The following is a 16133-nucleotide window of genomic DNA, read 5'->3' on the forward strand; positions in this document are numbered from 1 at the left end:
GGGGGGGGGGGGGGGGAATCTAACGAGAAAACGATGAGATGAGAGAAAACGAATACTAACCTAAAATATACGAGGCGGCGGGATCAGAGAAGATCGACGAACGAACGAACGAACGAACGAACTATGACACAAAAGCCGTTTGAGAGCGATCAGAGAGATCGATGAACAAAGAAAGAAAGAAGAGTGTAGAAGTAGTAAGTAAGTAGTAGGGTTTATGGAGTAGCAGAAGAAATAGAGAGAGAGAGCCTTTAGCCTCTCTGTCTGTGTGTGGTTTATGGCCCAATCATTTGGAGGGAATTTGTTCCCCCTTTTTTTTTTCACCCCCGCCTTGCCCCCCTTTTAAAATTCCATAATTAAAAAGGAGTCAATAATAGTATATATATCTCTCTCATCATCCCCCACTCACCACCAAAAGTTACCAATAAATGTATCAAATCCAAAATAATACTGGTATTATTGCTGACTCCCAGTTCCTTAATTATACTCTTACACCAATAAAGACTGTTTTTTTTTTCTCTATAAAACTACTATTGGTTTACTCGTTGAAAGATTTATCATGCAGCTATAGCTTATATAGAGCGAGACCAATATATATGTTAAGGTTCCATCGAGTCTTCCTTCCTTCTCTCTGTGATATATCATCAACCACGGTTGGTTCTTACCACTAGATAATTTTACCATAAAGAAAAACTACTTCTGTATTTGGTAAAATCCTTCCAGTTGCAGTTAGTTATCAGTCTAAACATCACACACACTACGTACTTTTTTAACATGGGACTTCGAGCTCACCAGAGACTGACTTCGTGGTGAGTAGTGGACATTGGACATTGAACCATCATCATGCTAATCATATCTTTCTTTCTCTCTCTCTCTCTCTCTCTCTCTCTGCTCATGCAGTTAGTTTTAACCACTCACAACAACATAGACTCTCTCAAATTCAAATTTCCAAATTAGTAGTGTTTTTATTCTTGTAAAACATATATATCCTAACTGAAATTTGAAAGTTTTAATCTTTTCGTTAATCGAACTCTAGTTATAATTTAGAACTATAAAAACTGTAAACATCCTTTAGAAACTATTTTAAAAAATATTGCAAGTGTTAGCATAATACCTTTTCTTATGGTCCAAAAGCGCTTAATTAATCTAATGGAAACTTATTATATGCAGTGTATATGGAATAAATTTGATTGGCAGCATGAGAGACCACGACGAGGACCTTTACGTCAGCGTATAACTTTTTTACTTCATGGGTATCATCTGACTCATCGCATATAATTTTATACCAACTCATCGTTTTTTTCTTTCTATACTACTAAGTACTAACTCGTACTGTTATTATTATACGGTTTGTATATTCGTTTAATTAATATTTTTTAAAAATCTGTTTGCGTCAACGTGTTTGAAAGTATACTGAAAATTCCAATTTCAGATGACTGAGATTTAGATCGTCGTCAATTAAAATAATTTACAAGAATATATCGAATCTTTTACAAAGGCTGCAACTTGTAAAGTGCTTAGAAATCTCTCTTCTTTTCCATGGGATTCTACTAAGTTACGAAATACTATACTAAATTAGAGATGCTTCTCGTGGTCGCATGGGTAACTTTTTGCTAAACTTTTTATTTGCCTTTCTTAATTAACATTTTTTTATGGCTTTTGTTGTCGACGGCCTTTTCTTTTATTGCTTTAAGATCTACATTTCTCTAACTTGAGAGTTAAGATATTACCAGTGGTTTCGCAGTTGTCAGTGCACTAATTTGTGTTTTCTTTTTTTTATTAAGCTCTTCAAATTATATTCAAATTCAAGCACTATTTTAGTCTACGTAACTAATAGTAGTAGCGAGTCCATAGTTCCATATATTAGTAGTACTTTGCAGATCTAAGATTTAATTTTCCTTTTTTCTGGGATTACACATTAATATAGCCCTGTAAATAATAATATATATATATATATATATTTTTTGACAACAAAAAAAATCAGTTCATGAGAGCCAATGCGGAAGAAAATCGTTTACAAACAAAACATAATGCGAAGAGGTAAACGCTTGGCGTGCCAAGGAATCCGGACTGACATTAGCATTTCTTGAGATTAGAGATAAAAAGAAAAACGAAAACTTCTCCCTATCCATCTTGATATCGTCGAGATATGTCTTGAAAGCCGGTCAGTCTTGAGGAGAAAACACCATTTTTACCAAGTCTGAACAATCTATATAAAATATAAACTTTTTCTTAGTTACTTATGCAGAATGTGTGGTCTAAATAAATAATGACAGGAGTAAAAACCTAATGATTTGGTTTGTTTAAATTCACTTTTTGTCCAGATTTGCTATTTGACAACGCTAATGTTTCGTAATTTTTATAGATGCAATTATGAGTCTGGTCAATTAATTCAACTCCGTTTTGAGTTTTACTTGAGCCTATATAATTATTTTTGGTGTTGGTCAACTAATTTAAAATTGAGCTTTGTGGTTGGATTTAACAACGTGATGGAAAAACATGTGATTGCAAATGCTTTGATTAGTATAAAATCTAAATTCTAATACTGATGGGCCAATCGATGTCGAGATTGTACCCCACTCGCTAAAAGATAAAGATTAGAGAATGGTCACTATTTGTAGTTTGATCTTTCCATGCACGTAGTGTTTAGCTTTAAATTATTACTCTAAGAACTGCAACTTTTTTCCCCTCCTTTTTTCTTTTATTTGATAAAAACGAAAAGATGATATTGCTTGCCAGCTTCTGGAGATTTTTTTTTTAATCGGACAGTGGAGATTCATTAATAGTGTTAGACCTAATATTCAGTAAAAAGATACAACATTTTTCTATTGCGTAAATGAATTCCATAATCGCTAAATAAAATAAGATATGTGAAGCATATATATATACAATTACCTTTTATATTTTAAGGGAATGCATTCTTGTACAATCCACCATAATTTGTCTGTATTATGTTTGGTGGCTTTCTTATGTTATATAACATTATTTAATTTCGTCCCATTTTGTCACCATTCAAAAAAAAAAATAATATGTGGAGAAAATTGTAAGATATGTCTTAGGTTGTTTCAATTAGAGAGCTCGTACAATATATAATAGGTTACTAAATTTGGCCAAATGAAAGACAAAAAAAATCACGTGAATGCCGATATTTCGAGGTCAAATTTCATAGCTTCTGTTGTTGGCCACTACATTATACGCAGTACCACAATTATTACCCACACGTGGAGCATAACCGGTCCGGTCGGTATGATCTCAAAAAGCTAACCCCACTTCTGATTAGATTCTAGACCGGACAATCTTTAAAGGATTGCGCTCGATACGGAGGATCTGATCCTACTAAGCGTTGTTCCCATTAGGCGAGACGTTGAGGACCGTGGTACGATCGGAATAGTTCCACTTAGGGTTGGACATGGGACCGGTTAGGACCGTCTACCATATAAAGTGAAATATGTGTTGCATGTAGAACATGATCTCCAATAAAGACTATTAGGATCGTTATTATGTATATAAAGACAAAAAAAAAGATCTAAAGAACAATATCCATATAAATTATGTTTTTTAAAATTAAATGTAAACTCACAAAATATATCTTTACATAATACATAAAAGTTACAAATTTTATAAACTTTAGGTGATTTGTGTAAAAATTACAAATTTTATGTTATTCAATCATAGATTTTAAAAAGTCTTCTGAAATCCACTGTTATTGAACTGATAATTTAAAAATCTACTTTATGAATTTGGATTTTAATAAGTTTTAGGGATTCTGGAGGATTTGAGAGGATTTGTTTAGTTAAAAATACAGAATTTCAAATCTCATGGTTTTAGGTGGGATTTGAAAGAATTTTACCATAAATCATATCAACTTCCCTAAAATCTATCAAAATTCCAAATTTCCTAAATTTCATAAAATCTTTCAAAATCATTGTTTCAATGCACCCCATAGTGTCCAAAAATGATTTGGGGATGGTCTGACGTGGCAAAAAAAAATGTATTTCTTGCAAAAGAAAAAAAAAATCCCTTGATTATTCGACTACGATAGTTTTTAAAAATTAACTTGATGTTAAAAGTTCAAAATACATGTAAAAGCAGCATAAAGTTCAGAAACAAGACTAACAAACAGATCCAGAACTAATAAGTCCAATTTTGGAATTGGAACCATGTAGTTTAGGCCAGTTAATATAGGATAGTTGTTAGTTGGGCTTATTTTGTAACTAAGCCCAGTTTGGTAGGATTTTAGTTGGGGCCGAGACATTTTGACTATATTTTCACAGGGGAAGGACCCTCTAAACGATACAGAGGGTTCGTGGGAGAGACTTGGCGAATATTTCCAAACGTGGTTTGATCCAGTCCGTCCGGTGAGCGCGGCGCCGAGGAAGAGAGAGAGAGAGAGAGAGAGAGAGAGAGAGAGAGGGAGATTGATTCAACGAGAATGGCGATCAGGAAGCTTCTGCTACTATTGAAACCGATTGATCCGTACCCATTCCTCCAAACTGAAGGTGCATCGCTCATCAAAAACCCTCAGGTAATTTATTCCCCAATGCGTCTCATCTCAAAATTTTGAAAGCCCGATCATGTTTATTTCGTTACGTATTGAAGGTGTTCGACAAAATTCCCAAAAGAGTTAAAGGCGCAATCTTTGACATTTACGTGAAAAAAGGAACCAATTTTGGGTGTTACCTATGTGTTAACTGCGAACATTTTAGTTTCTTCTTTATCATCAACACAAAGCTCACAAATATATATGTTGGGATTTGAACATTTTAGCCTTTGGACTTCGAAAACTATTGTTGTTTATTGCTCTAGTTAGTTTCTCATGGCTTCCTTCTAATAAAAATGGAATTTTTATTTGTTTTGTTGAACAGGTTCTGAAATATCTAGAAAGCAGGTGCAAAGTACACAAGAATGCTATAAATTTTTGTCAGGAAATACTAAGTAAGAAGCCAGTCGAATGGAAACCTATTTCGCGTAATGACTTAGCGCATCCCATTCGTGATGTGGATATGGTTATCACCGTGGGTGGAGATGGTACCCTCTTGCATGCCAGTCATTTCATCGATGATTCTGTTCCGGTTCTAGGAGTCAATTCTGATCCAACTCAAGCTCACGAGGTTTTTTTGTAGCCCAACCCAACTTCTCTGATATTTTCTGTTACGATGTTTCTATCTTTATAAAGAATGTGAAAAAGTAGCTAAGTTTTGTTGTTATAGGTAGAAGAACTGAGTGATCAGTTGACGCTAGTAGAAGTACTGGTCATCTTTGTGCTGCAACAGTTGAGAATTTTGAACAGGTAAAAGTAAATCAGAGATATAGAAAGTGAGGCAGCCCATTCATGCTCTTGTCACTGGTCCTCATTTGTTCCTTAGAAAAATCAGTGACTAGGCAATATTTTGGTTTGAACATTCAGCTATTATTTCTTCACAGGTGCTGGATGACATTTTGTCTGGCAGAGTGATTCCTTCAAAAGTCTCGAGAATATCACTCAAGTTAAATTCAGAACCTCTTCTTTCACACGCACTTAATGACGTTTTGATTGCACACCCATGCCCTGCCGCGGTTTCAAGGTTCTCATTCAAGTAAGAGCTCCCACTTAAAAAAAATAAAATAAAGGCATTCTTTTAGACCTGATTGCTTGGGTAGACATGATCCTTGTTTGTTCATTTGCAGAATACCAACTATCATCGGTTTGGTATATGGTGTTTTAGAAACTAAACCTATAATTGAATGATTTTTCAAAGAAAAGGATTTAATCTTCTTCAGATTGATAGGGTTACACCTTGAAAAACAAAACCGAATTGGTTGATCTTTTCTTCGGTTCGGTTTTAACTGTTGGACATCCCTATATGATATCCAAAGATATCCAACACTTATTAGTCAGTGTTCTGTTCTCTACAATGTGTGCAGGATTAAGAACAAAGATGGTGAGACCCGTCATAATAAGACAGTGAACTGCCGCTCAAGCGGTCTAAGAGTCTGCACAGCTGCTGGCTCAACTGCAGCAATGCAGTCAGCAGGTGGGTTCGTGATGCCAATATTGTCTCGTGATGTACAGTTTATGGTCAGAGAGCCAATCTCTCCAGGTTCAACCGCTTCTCTAATGCATTCGGCCTTCAAACCGGACCAACTAATGGACGTTAACTGGTATTCAGACCATGGGACAATCTACATTGATGGTTGTCAGGTTCGACACAACGTGCAGATCGGAGATACAATCGAGATATCATCCGATGCACCGGTCTTAAATGTTTTCTTGGCTTACGGCATTTCTCAGATCAGATCAAGGTACTAGAATTGGTACGATGGTAGATTTGTTCATAAAGTTAAGAGTTGGTAGACATTAAAAGAGCCCTTTTTAGCCCACTTGTCTATACATATGGTAAAAAAGATTCTTTGGTCCGAAAGATTTGTTGATTCCTTGAATCTTTGGTGCTCGAAGAAGTTTAATTCAAGTAGCTAATCTTTCTCCTACCAAGAACGTGGATGTATCTCAACCTCTTGAATAAAATTATATTTTAAGGATCTTTGTAATATCAAAAACATCTAGAATTCTCTCCCTATCTCTCGTGCAAATTGTTGATTTTGGGAAAATATCTTTTTCAAAATGGGACCTTATTAATGATTTGATTGATTAATGTTAATAACTTTTGTTTATGGCTTGTGTTGTTGGAAACAAAAATCTAGTCTTATGTAGGTCCGAATCCTTCACTTCTTCCACCCATAACCATACGTGGACTAGTATAACCTTGATATTATAAATTATACTATGGTGATATTTTTCCTCTGAAATAAACATTTCGCTATCGTGTTATATCGTATCATGTACAAGATTACGATGCATGAACCAGGACAAAAGTTTTATATAACATATAATCCCTTAGATAAGTTTTAAATAGGTTCTTTCTAAAAAGTGGTCAAAATGAATAGTAGACAATGTCACAGTCGTTTGAAACTAGATATTCTACTTGGAACATACATATCAATATCACTTTCATTTATCTTATCTACACACACAACTAAAAAAAAAGAAAAGATATTTTCATCACGAGTTTGAGAAATTTCTAAGTTAAACCCATAGAGAAACGAGCGCAGCCACAAGTAAAAGAAAAATCTGTTTTTTTTTGGTTGTTGTTGGGGACCTTAAAAAATGCGATCTTTTGATAAAAAACATTACAGCCTTGACACAGCAGAGACGGTCTCCTGCAATTAAGACACTTGTTTCAGCCACGTGTCTATGCATTGTTCACTAAATTGGCCTAAATAAATATCTTCCTATAACACCTCCATATTTCCAATTCTTACCCCACCACTTTAAAATGGCACACAGAAGCCCCCTCTCTTTTTTTTTTTTTTTTCTGAAAAGAAATAATGTTATTTGCCCACTATGTATTATTTTATTAATATAATTGATATTTTCCTACAACGACTTATCTAGAATTAATTTGTTTTAGTCAGAAAATTTATAAATAATCACATGTTTTCTAGGGGACTTAAAAAAAAAAAAAAAAAGATCCAGAAGGAAGAAGAGAGAAAACGTAAGAGTTGCTTAAACCATAAACCTCAAGCAACAACAATAACAAGAGTCAGAAGAACTTAGTTGGCTCCACCTCTCTTTTCCTTGAAAAATTTTCATGTTTATGATTTGAGTTTCGTTTTCTGGAAATTTGAATCTTTCCAGTCCAAAAAGAAAGAAAAAAAGGTGACAGATTTTTTTTTGGATGATTTGGATTTTGGAGATAAAGGAAGGAGAAAGATCAGATCAGAGAGGATGAAGATTCAGTGCAACGTTTGTGAAGCGGCGGAAGCGGTGGTTCTATGTTGCGCCGACGAGGCTGCTCTGTGTTGGGCTTGCGATGAGAAGATTCACGCTGCTAATAAACTCGCCGGAAAACATCAGAGAGTCCCTCTCTCTGTCTCTTCCTCTTCCATACCCAAATGTGACATTTGTCAGGTCTGACCTCTCTCTCTCTCAGTCTCTCTCATCCTTTCATATTAAATCTGAGTCTTTGATCTGATTTTCAAATCACCCCATGTTTTTTTTTAGATCCTCAATTTTTTGTGTTAAAGTTTGAATCTTTTTAGTTTTAGGTGTAGGGAGGCTCATAAAAAGATTTTTTAATATTGTTCCTGTGTTGTGTTTGTCTGCAAATCCCTTACAGGAAGCTTCTGGATTCTTCTTCTGTCTGCAAGATAGAGCTTTACTATGTAGGAAATGTGATGTTGCAATCCACACTGTGAATCCTCATGTCTCAGCTCACCAGAGATTTCTTCTCACTGGAATCAAAGTTGGTCTTGAATCTATAGAATCTGGTCCGTCTGTTAAATCCTCACCTACCAATGATACCATGGACACAAAACCACTTGTTCAGTCTTTACCTCCTGAGCCTCAAAAGATTGATCATCATCATCATCATCATCAGCAGCAAGGAGTTTTCCCGGAATGTAAAGTCAGTGATCAAGTTTCGACAAAGCTTCCTTTTGCAAGCAGCGGATCAGCTACTGGAAGCATTCCTCAGTGGCAAATAGAGGAGATTTTTGGGCTTACCGACTTTGATCAGAGCTATGAATACATGGAGAACAATGGATCATCTAAGGTAGCACTTTAGTTACATCCCATTAGTACTGTATATATATAATCAAGATTGATTTTAGGCCTTTTTGTTGGTTCTTGAGACCTCTTTGGAGCTTTAGATAGTGAGTCTTGCGAAGTAAGTGAAAAGAATGTATGATCTTGTTGTGGCCTTTGTGATTTATCTATTTTTGGATTCTCATATATGAAAATTGCTAAAAGCTTGATACTTGTTGTTGCAGGCTGATACTAGTAGACGAGGAGATTCAGACAGCTCTTCGATGATGAGATCTGCAGAAGAAGATGCAGAAGATAACAATAACTGCTTGGGAGGTGAGACATCATGGGCTGTTCCACAGATTCAGTCTCCACCTACAGCTTCTGGTCTTAACTGGCCTAATAAGCAATTTCACCACCACTCAGTGTTTGTTCCAGACATATTTTCTTCAGATCTTTACACCGGTTCATCCCCGAAACAAAGGGTTGGGAAACGGCGGCGGTGGTGAAAAGCAACTATCTTCTGGCCGTTTTGAGGAAAGAGATCGGCAGCTTTCTCAGTAGATCACATGGATGATTTGGAAACTTGTACTGTAGTTGGTCTGTGAGAGTCGATGTTCTTTGTTCTTTATTAGCTGGAAAAAACAGAGAAGAGGTCGTTTTCAGAAACATGTTTATTTGGTTGAAAGGTTATATAAGGAGATTAAATTGTTGAATTTATCGTTTTGGCTTAACTAATTAAGTTATCAGAAAACGTGTTCTTTCATTAGGTGTCTGTTATAATTTGCTTGATGCTTAATCATTTTGTTCACTATCCCTGGGTACACTCACACTAATCCATCCATTTGTATTTTTAGTTTTTGGGTTCATAAACCATAAAATCCAAAACGCCATGATCCAGACAACTATGCAGATTAAAGGAACCAAATTTACACATTACACTGATGTCGAGTAATCTCATCAAGTATCATTTCCTAAGTTCTAAATTCGTAGAGTTCAAAAAGACACATGAGAAAAAAACACATCCTCTTGATCCAAACCATGTAAAACGTTTCATCTATAGTTTCAGTTGCTGCTAGAAGCAGGAGCAGTCCATGTAGGTGGAAGTCTGTCTGAGACTGGCAAAACAGTAGAAGTGGGCATGTTTTTGACATTGATGTCAAGAGGATACAATCGATACTCAATGTCAAGCTCTCTGCAAATCTTGGCAATCTCTTCAACAAGCTGAGATCTTCGAACCCATCTCTCTCCCATGTCTTGATGATTCATTCGATGTGTTGGCCAAACTGCAATCCTCACACTGTTCAATGACTCCATGTCTTTGAATACTATCATCGGCGCCGGATACCAGTGATCCTTCTTCCCATCAATGTAACTACCACAACAATAATTTACAGGTAATGAGTACACATAAGGATTCAGGTATTAAAATTTTTGAAACTGTAATTCCAAATTTGCAATGTACCTTGTGATTCTCTGTTTGATGAGGATGATTTTCTCAGCTGGAGTAGTAATGTGGATGGAGAATTCGATTCCATCTCCCATATCAGGACTACGGTAATAGTTTCCAATAGATTTAGTCCACAGAAGACTGTTCGGGTACACGACTTTCTGGTTATCAAACCTCAAGAAAACTGTTGTCAATATGTTCATCTCTTCCACAACCATCTGGACAAAAAGAGAGTTTTATTCAAAACGATACAAATAAAAATGAGAAGTTTTATTTACTACACATGTTATTATTGTTTGTATGAATTTACCTGGACTCCATCGATTTCACATCGATCGCCTACATCAAACGGGTGTATAACAAACAAGTAGATGATGGATTCGAACACTATCTTGCACATGTTCCCAAATATGAATGCAACAACCACGACTTGCGAGCTCATGACTACGAGGAATTTGGTGGAAGTGATTCCAAGTATGATAAGCCAAATAACTATTATGATGATCCCAACCACGATATTCACCATCTTGTGAAGCCTGTTTACTGCTGTTTTCGTGTCGTTCAAGGTCAATGCAAGAGCTCTTCTCTCTCTAAAAGCATTCACCTACATTTTCACATATCTATTAATACCCGAAAATGTTAAAAAGAGTGTAAGTTCATTCGTTCCAGATTGCTTACCACCCAGTTTTTAAGAGATGATTTGCTGATCCTGTTCGTCTCAGTTGCTCCTTCAAAGAGACTTAAAGTCTTCAAAGCTTCGTTATCTGGCAGAAACCGCATAATGTCGTTCACGTAGATGAACCTAAATACGAAAATGTGCAATGAAATTGCTAATGGTTAGTAGCTATATTGTGATATTGGTAAAAGCTTTGTGTGCAAAATGTAAAAGTGATTTTACTTACTTTGATCCTGGCTTAGCAACATTATGAAAGATCTTTCTTGCGGCGAGCTTTGCCTCAAACTCACTTCTGATTTGGTTCCCTTTCTCATCATCCAAGTTTGGATCTTGAAGCTGTTCATCCAAGGTGGTAAGTGATCCATTCCGGATTATATTCATCAGCCTCTTCATTTTCCACGCGGAAACATTCTTAGGATTCAGCTTATGAAGGCTATCGATCGTAATCCCTTTGTTGTCTCCTCCTCCTCCTCCTCCTCCATTAGATAGAATACGAGAGATCAACGGGCTCTTCCCGGTCTTCATCGGACTTTTCTGAGCCCCTGACTGAATCTCAACACCTCCAGGATTCTGAAACTTCTTAACCTCAACACTGATTCTCTCTTCTTCTTCCTCGTTTTTTTGTATCTCAATCAAAGGAGGACCCGAGAGCGTCTCAATCACGTACTGAGTAAACAAAGACTCTTGAATCCTGTCAAAGTAAGTGCTCATATGGAACGAGGAAGCAAGAACTTTGACCAACAGTGTCTTCACGAGCCACAACAAAAACCCAACCAACAAACACACAAAGATCTTAGTCACAACACGCAGGGACATGGTCTTTGTTGCTTTAGCCACTTTCTCATCAAACAAGAAATGCCAAGCGAGTAAAACAAGTCCTAACCATAAGCAATTCTGCACAGCTTTCCGGACACCGTAGACGAAGTACAAAACCCTTTTCCTGAGAAGAAAGTTCCTTTCAATGAAGAAGACGGCAATCTTAACGACCCAACTAGAGACTAACCTACCACAGATCAACACTAAAACCATACATTCCCATTTCCACAGATCAAGATCCGCGAGTTTCTTCTCATGCAAGAAAGGTATTGAAAGAGTGCAAACAAACCCAGCAATGATCAAAACCAAACTCAACCATTCCAATACAATCCATAGACTAAGCTTATCTTTCCTGTACTCTTCCGGCAGATCCTCCTCTGCAAACGGATCATCCTCTTCTTCCTCCCCCTGAGTTTTAGGGCTTTTACCGAAAAAACCTGATTTCATCTGCCCGGATTTCGGAATCCGACCCGATTTCATATCCGCCGGTTGAGGAGGCAGCTGAGGCGTCGGTGGATCCGAAAGCCGTGACTTAGTTCGCATCTTAAGCAAATTGCTAGAGCTTCTCGTCGGCATCGGAGCGGTTCCACTACACTTGACAACTTCTCCACCATCGTTGTTATTATTGCTACGGCTGTCTCGTCTTCCCTCGGCGTCAGGTTTAGTAGTAGTAGGAGGAGGCACTTTCGCCGACGTCGGAGATTCCGATACCGGAGTCAAACCTCTGGACTGAAGCTCGTCCATACTAAGGTCCATATCAAGACAAATCTCACCAGAGGCTTGCTGTTTATGGAGAAACTGACCAATTAGCTTCGTCGGAGGATCTTCGCCGCGGCGAAACTCAAACCCTTCGTCATGTAGCTCCCCCGTCGTGGAGGCGGATCTATCGGAACCACTCGCGGCGGCAGCATTATGGCCTTTGTTGAGGTTACCTTCTCCATCAGTCCAGAAATCGTAACTACCGTCTCTCCAAATCCTTCCAACGGTCTCTCCGGTGCTTCCTTTGTCACCGTCGATTTTGACGATTACTTCACGCCGGTCAGCCGAATCAACGGCCATTATAGCTTATCGTTTCCAAAAAAGAACAAAATCCAGCGAAATTTAGGTTTCGCGTACACACCGCCCGATTTTAGAAAGAAAGAAAGAAAAAAAAAATTATAACACTTTTGGGTAACTGTGAGAAAAGCTATAGAGAAGAGAAAACGCTTTTTCTTTTATTTTGATCAAGAGGAGCTGGTGATGACTCTCTATGACTAATGTATGTGAGAGGAGAAAGAGAGAGAGAGAGTAAGGAAATAAAATTATCTAATTAAGTTATGACGCGTGTAAGCCAATCGCTGAAACACAACTCTAAAACATCTTCTTCTCTTGTTCTCTCTCTATCTGTCTTAATATTAGTAGTTTTTTTTTTGATATACCAAACTTTGGCAAAGTTCGAGAAGAAGATGGGAACATGCTCACGGCGGGTGAACCATATAGGGTTTTTTTGTTTGTTTCTTTTCGTCAAACTTTTTGGCAAACTAATCTTTGTTTATGTTTTCCTTTTGTGGATATCGTTTTACATATTTTGTTTGATTCTCTAGCCATATCTGATTATTCCATTTTTGGTATTGTTTAATAGGTTAGGTTTGTGGGGGAAGGGACATTCGTCACATGCATCGTGTTTAATACTTTTTTTTAAGTGTTAAAAGGCTTCTAGTGGTGTTTAGTACTAGTAGTTTATTAAATTCAAACTACTAGAGAGTTCTAGAGATGAGAAAGTTACAAACTCACAATTGTGGAGCCAATAAACCCATTCATGTCATAGAACCTGTAAATTGATCTATTATTGAATACATATTTTATAACACCAAGTATCATAGAAAAAGAGTCTTCACAAGTCTCTCTGTTGTGTGAGGCGGAGATTTGACTTTGGAAAGAAAAAAGCGACATTTGCGGCGATAATATCAGCCGAGATTCACGCGTTTGAGAAGCGCGTATGTCACTTGTTGTCAGCTGTGTATTGGATGAATGACGCGGCTAATGGGCCACTGTCGTATCATAGCCCGGACCACAGGCTCGTAGAAACAACGCATAGTAGGTTGTCTTCATGTTTCCAAAACACTCAAGTTAACAGGCCTGTTAAGTCTCAATGGATGGATGCTCAATCTTTTTCTTGAGGCTTCTATATTATTATAAACTGACCATCAGGCACTTTATCTTATGTAACGTCGAGAATATTTGCAAAAGAAGATGATAGGACCACGACATAATAGTAATAATGACAAAAAGAGGAATGTATTCGAACTAATCACTAATACTTGGTGCTTTGTTGTTGCCTTGCCTTTTTCTCAAGCTTTTTCCTTACATTTTCAAGACAGGTTCCAGAAGTTTTATTTCCCTCATTGTGATGTTGGACTACTACTAATTGCACACAACAGATTGTATTATACACATAATAGAATACATACTGTTGTTTAACAATAGATTAAAATCTAACCTCACTGAGAAGACATGGCCCTCCTCATCGTTTTTACTTAGGCCCAATTCTGGAGTATAAACTGTTGCATCAAAATCGCCACAATGCTTCCCAAGCTTATGTTGATCACGTTGACTACATCATTGTTTAGCTACACATTGCAAAAATGGGGTGACAAACGTAAGACAACAACATACTGCAAACGGAGAACAACAACGGAACTATTGCATTCTTGTTTTGCCGGTAACTAACTGCACCAAATTGAAATTTTTTGTATGGAACAGAAATCTATTATCCACTCAAGCCAGTTATATATATCGGTCTTGCTGCCAGAAGTGGCGGTATTTTCGTCTGCTTATCATCTTATTGCATTGACTAAGCAGACAGAGCGAGAGAGCAATCAAACAATAACAAGAGTTCATTGAAGTGAGCATACCCATTTGAATCCTTCTTTGTCTTGAAACGAAGCACCTATAATGCTCTCTCCAAGATTGGCAATCTGGGAAGCTAGTACACATACAGCTGCTTCTGGAGGAGTTATCTGTGCTCAAGAGATCAAAAAGAAAAGAAGTTCAAATCATGTTCTAACAATGAAGAAGATGTGAAACGGGATTTTTTTTTTTTTTGGAGCAAATAACATAGATGCCTCCATTCCTCAACAACATATTTGATAACCTCTATTACCTGACCCAAGAAACAACCAACAGAGGCAAGAAAAAATGATGCTAAAAGTCCAGCCAATGTTCCTTCAACACTCATAGCTCCCTCGGTTCCTCTTGGTACAATCTTGAATGTTGTGGCTAAATACCTGCAAATTTTGCAGCAGTTAGTAAGAGGGAAAAAAATGAATGCAGATCATTTCAGTTGTCAATTGGTTTCAGGTTATGACAACACTTTAAACAGGAAACAGCCACAAACCATAACAGAAGAGATGATAGGCGGATAACAGTAGCATTACTCACGTTGTTTTTCCATAAGCTTTGCCTAACTCGCTAGAGACAGTGTCAGACACTTTGGTACAAAAACTGGAAACAAAACCAAGCCGGAAAAGCTGAGAAAAAGCTGGTCCTCCCACTTGATATATTGAAAGAAAAGCACAGACACATCCAGCAGCACTTGAACCAATCACACTACGGGGTCCTCTTCTACCCTTTCTCTTCTCGGCCACGCCTTGTGCTTCCTTTTCCGACATTTTAACCTTTGTTGCCGCTGTTCCCTATGATATTGTAAATCGTCTAAACCAGAATCAATCCCAAATTTAGTGCTACTATTTCCAGCTCTGATAATAAAATCTAAAACTTTAAGCAAACTTGTATTTATGTATAGTAAAAGACAAAAGTATCTCAAAGTTGAACATGATCAGATCTCAAACTAGCTCCGTAATATCAAAACTCAATCTATAGAGACAATAAGCTATCTTATTTACAAAGCTCTGATCATGCTCATTGATCAAACGAATTATGTCTTTTAAATGTGATTAATTCAGGATCTCCAACAGATACACAATTCCTACACCAAAACAGATAATGCAACAACAAAACTCATCTATAATCTTTACGACATTCTTATTCATTCATCTGCTCAAAGTCAAATTCAACATTGGATCAGTAAATTTTGTTTAAAGATCATTCAAGCAGATAAACGAAGAATGTGAATTTGATTTCTATGTTTAACAGAGTCAGGGACCAAATTCATAACAATTGCACTTACTATGACGAAGTAAGCAGCGACTAAGAGGAAACCAGCAGAGCCATAAGCCCGCCAAGTTAGAGTACCGAGCAAAAACGCGGCGGCGATCCCAGAAGCGGACAATCCGGTAACGAGAAGCGGTGAACCGAGAACAAAAATCAACAAATTGTTAGCCAAGGCGGATTTCCAAGTAGGTGAAGCCGATTGAATCAGCTTCATCGCCTCCGTCATCACTCCTTCCACCGATGCAGCCGCCACCGTAACACCGTCGGCTCTGCTTCCCGACGATAGCATTCCGTTTGAAAAGGGTTCGAGATTACGCCGTCCGAATCCGCAGGATCTAGCGTATGAAAATACCGAGAGTTTTGGGATTCTCAGAGGAGGTGAACAAACTAATCTACAAGGATTTAAGAGTAGTAGAGTTGACGATATCGTTGCCATGACTTAGCTTGCTTACGAAGACCTCTCTCTCTCTCTCTTCCAT

General features: G+C 37.4%; 4 protein-coding genes and 1 pseudogene across 7 annotated transcripts in view; 2 read left to right on the forward strand and 3 right to left on the reverse strand.

Annotated features, from left to right (window-relative positions):
- Positions 1–289, reverse strand: part of LOC104703192 (alpha,alpha-trehalose-phosphate synthase [UDP-forming] 1-like) — a 15417-nt gene extending 15128 nt beyond the window's left edge. The window contains exon 1 of the mRNA XM_010419158.2: positions 61–289. The gene's annotated coding sequence lies outside the window, so the exon portion shown is untranslated. The remainder of the gene's footprint in view (positions 1–60) is intronic.
- LOC104703193 lies at positions 4309–6551 on the forward strand (annotated as a pseudogene).
- On the forward strand, positions 7476–9326 carry LOC104703194 (B-box zinc finger protein 22). The gene is made up of 3 exons (XM_010419161.2): positions 7476–7945; positions 8154–8588; positions 8806–9326. The coding sequence occupies exons 1-3, from the start codon at positions 7763–7765 to the stop codon at positions 9067–9069; spliced, it is 882 nt and encodes a 293-aa protein (XP_010417463.1). The 5' UTR covers positions 7476–7762; the 3' UTR covers positions 9070–9326.
- On the reverse strand, positions 9442–12561 carry LOC104703195 (mechanosensitive ion channel protein 6). The gene is made up of 5 exons (XM_010419162.2): positions 10913–12561; positions 10689–10812; positions 10321–10614; positions 10026–10228; positions 9442–9935 (listed from the first exon to the last, which is right to left on the reverse strand). The coding sequence occupies exons 1-5, from the start codon at positions 12559–12561 to the stop codon at positions 9626–9628; spliced, it is 2580 nt and encodes an 859-aa protein (XP_010417464.1). The 3' UTR covers positions 9442–9625.
- Positions 13278–16127, reverse strand: LOC104703196 (protein VTE6, chloroplastic-like). Of its 4 annotated transcripts, none has more exons than XM_010419165.2 (6): positions 15671–16127; positions 14923–15176; positions 14645–14768; positions 14397–14501; positions 13982–14111; positions 13278–13666 (listed from the first exon to the last, which is right to left on the reverse strand). In XM_010419165.2, the coding sequence occupies exons 1-5, from the start codon at positions 16088–16090 to the stop codon at positions 14019–14021; spliced, it is 996 nt and encodes a 331-aa protein (XP_010417467.1). In that variant the 5' UTR covers positions 16091–16127; the 3' UTR covers positions 13278–13666; positions 13982–14018. The 4 variants fall into 4 exon arrangements, with proteins under 4 accessions (XP_010417467.1, XP_010417466.1, XP_019083519.1 ...); XM_010419164.2 differs by lacking the exon at positions 13278–13666 and adding an exon at positions 13722–13902; XM_019227974.1 differs by lacking the exon at positions 13278–13666 and adding an exon at positions 13722–13905.

This window comes from Camelina sativa, chromosome 7 (assembly GCF_000633955.1).
Source record: "Camelina sativa cultivar DH55 chromosome 7, Cs, whole genome shotgun sequence".
Classification (NCBI taxonomy): Eukaryota; Viridiplantae; Streptophyta; class Magnoliopsida; order Brassicales; family Brassicaceae; genus Camelina; species Camelina sativa.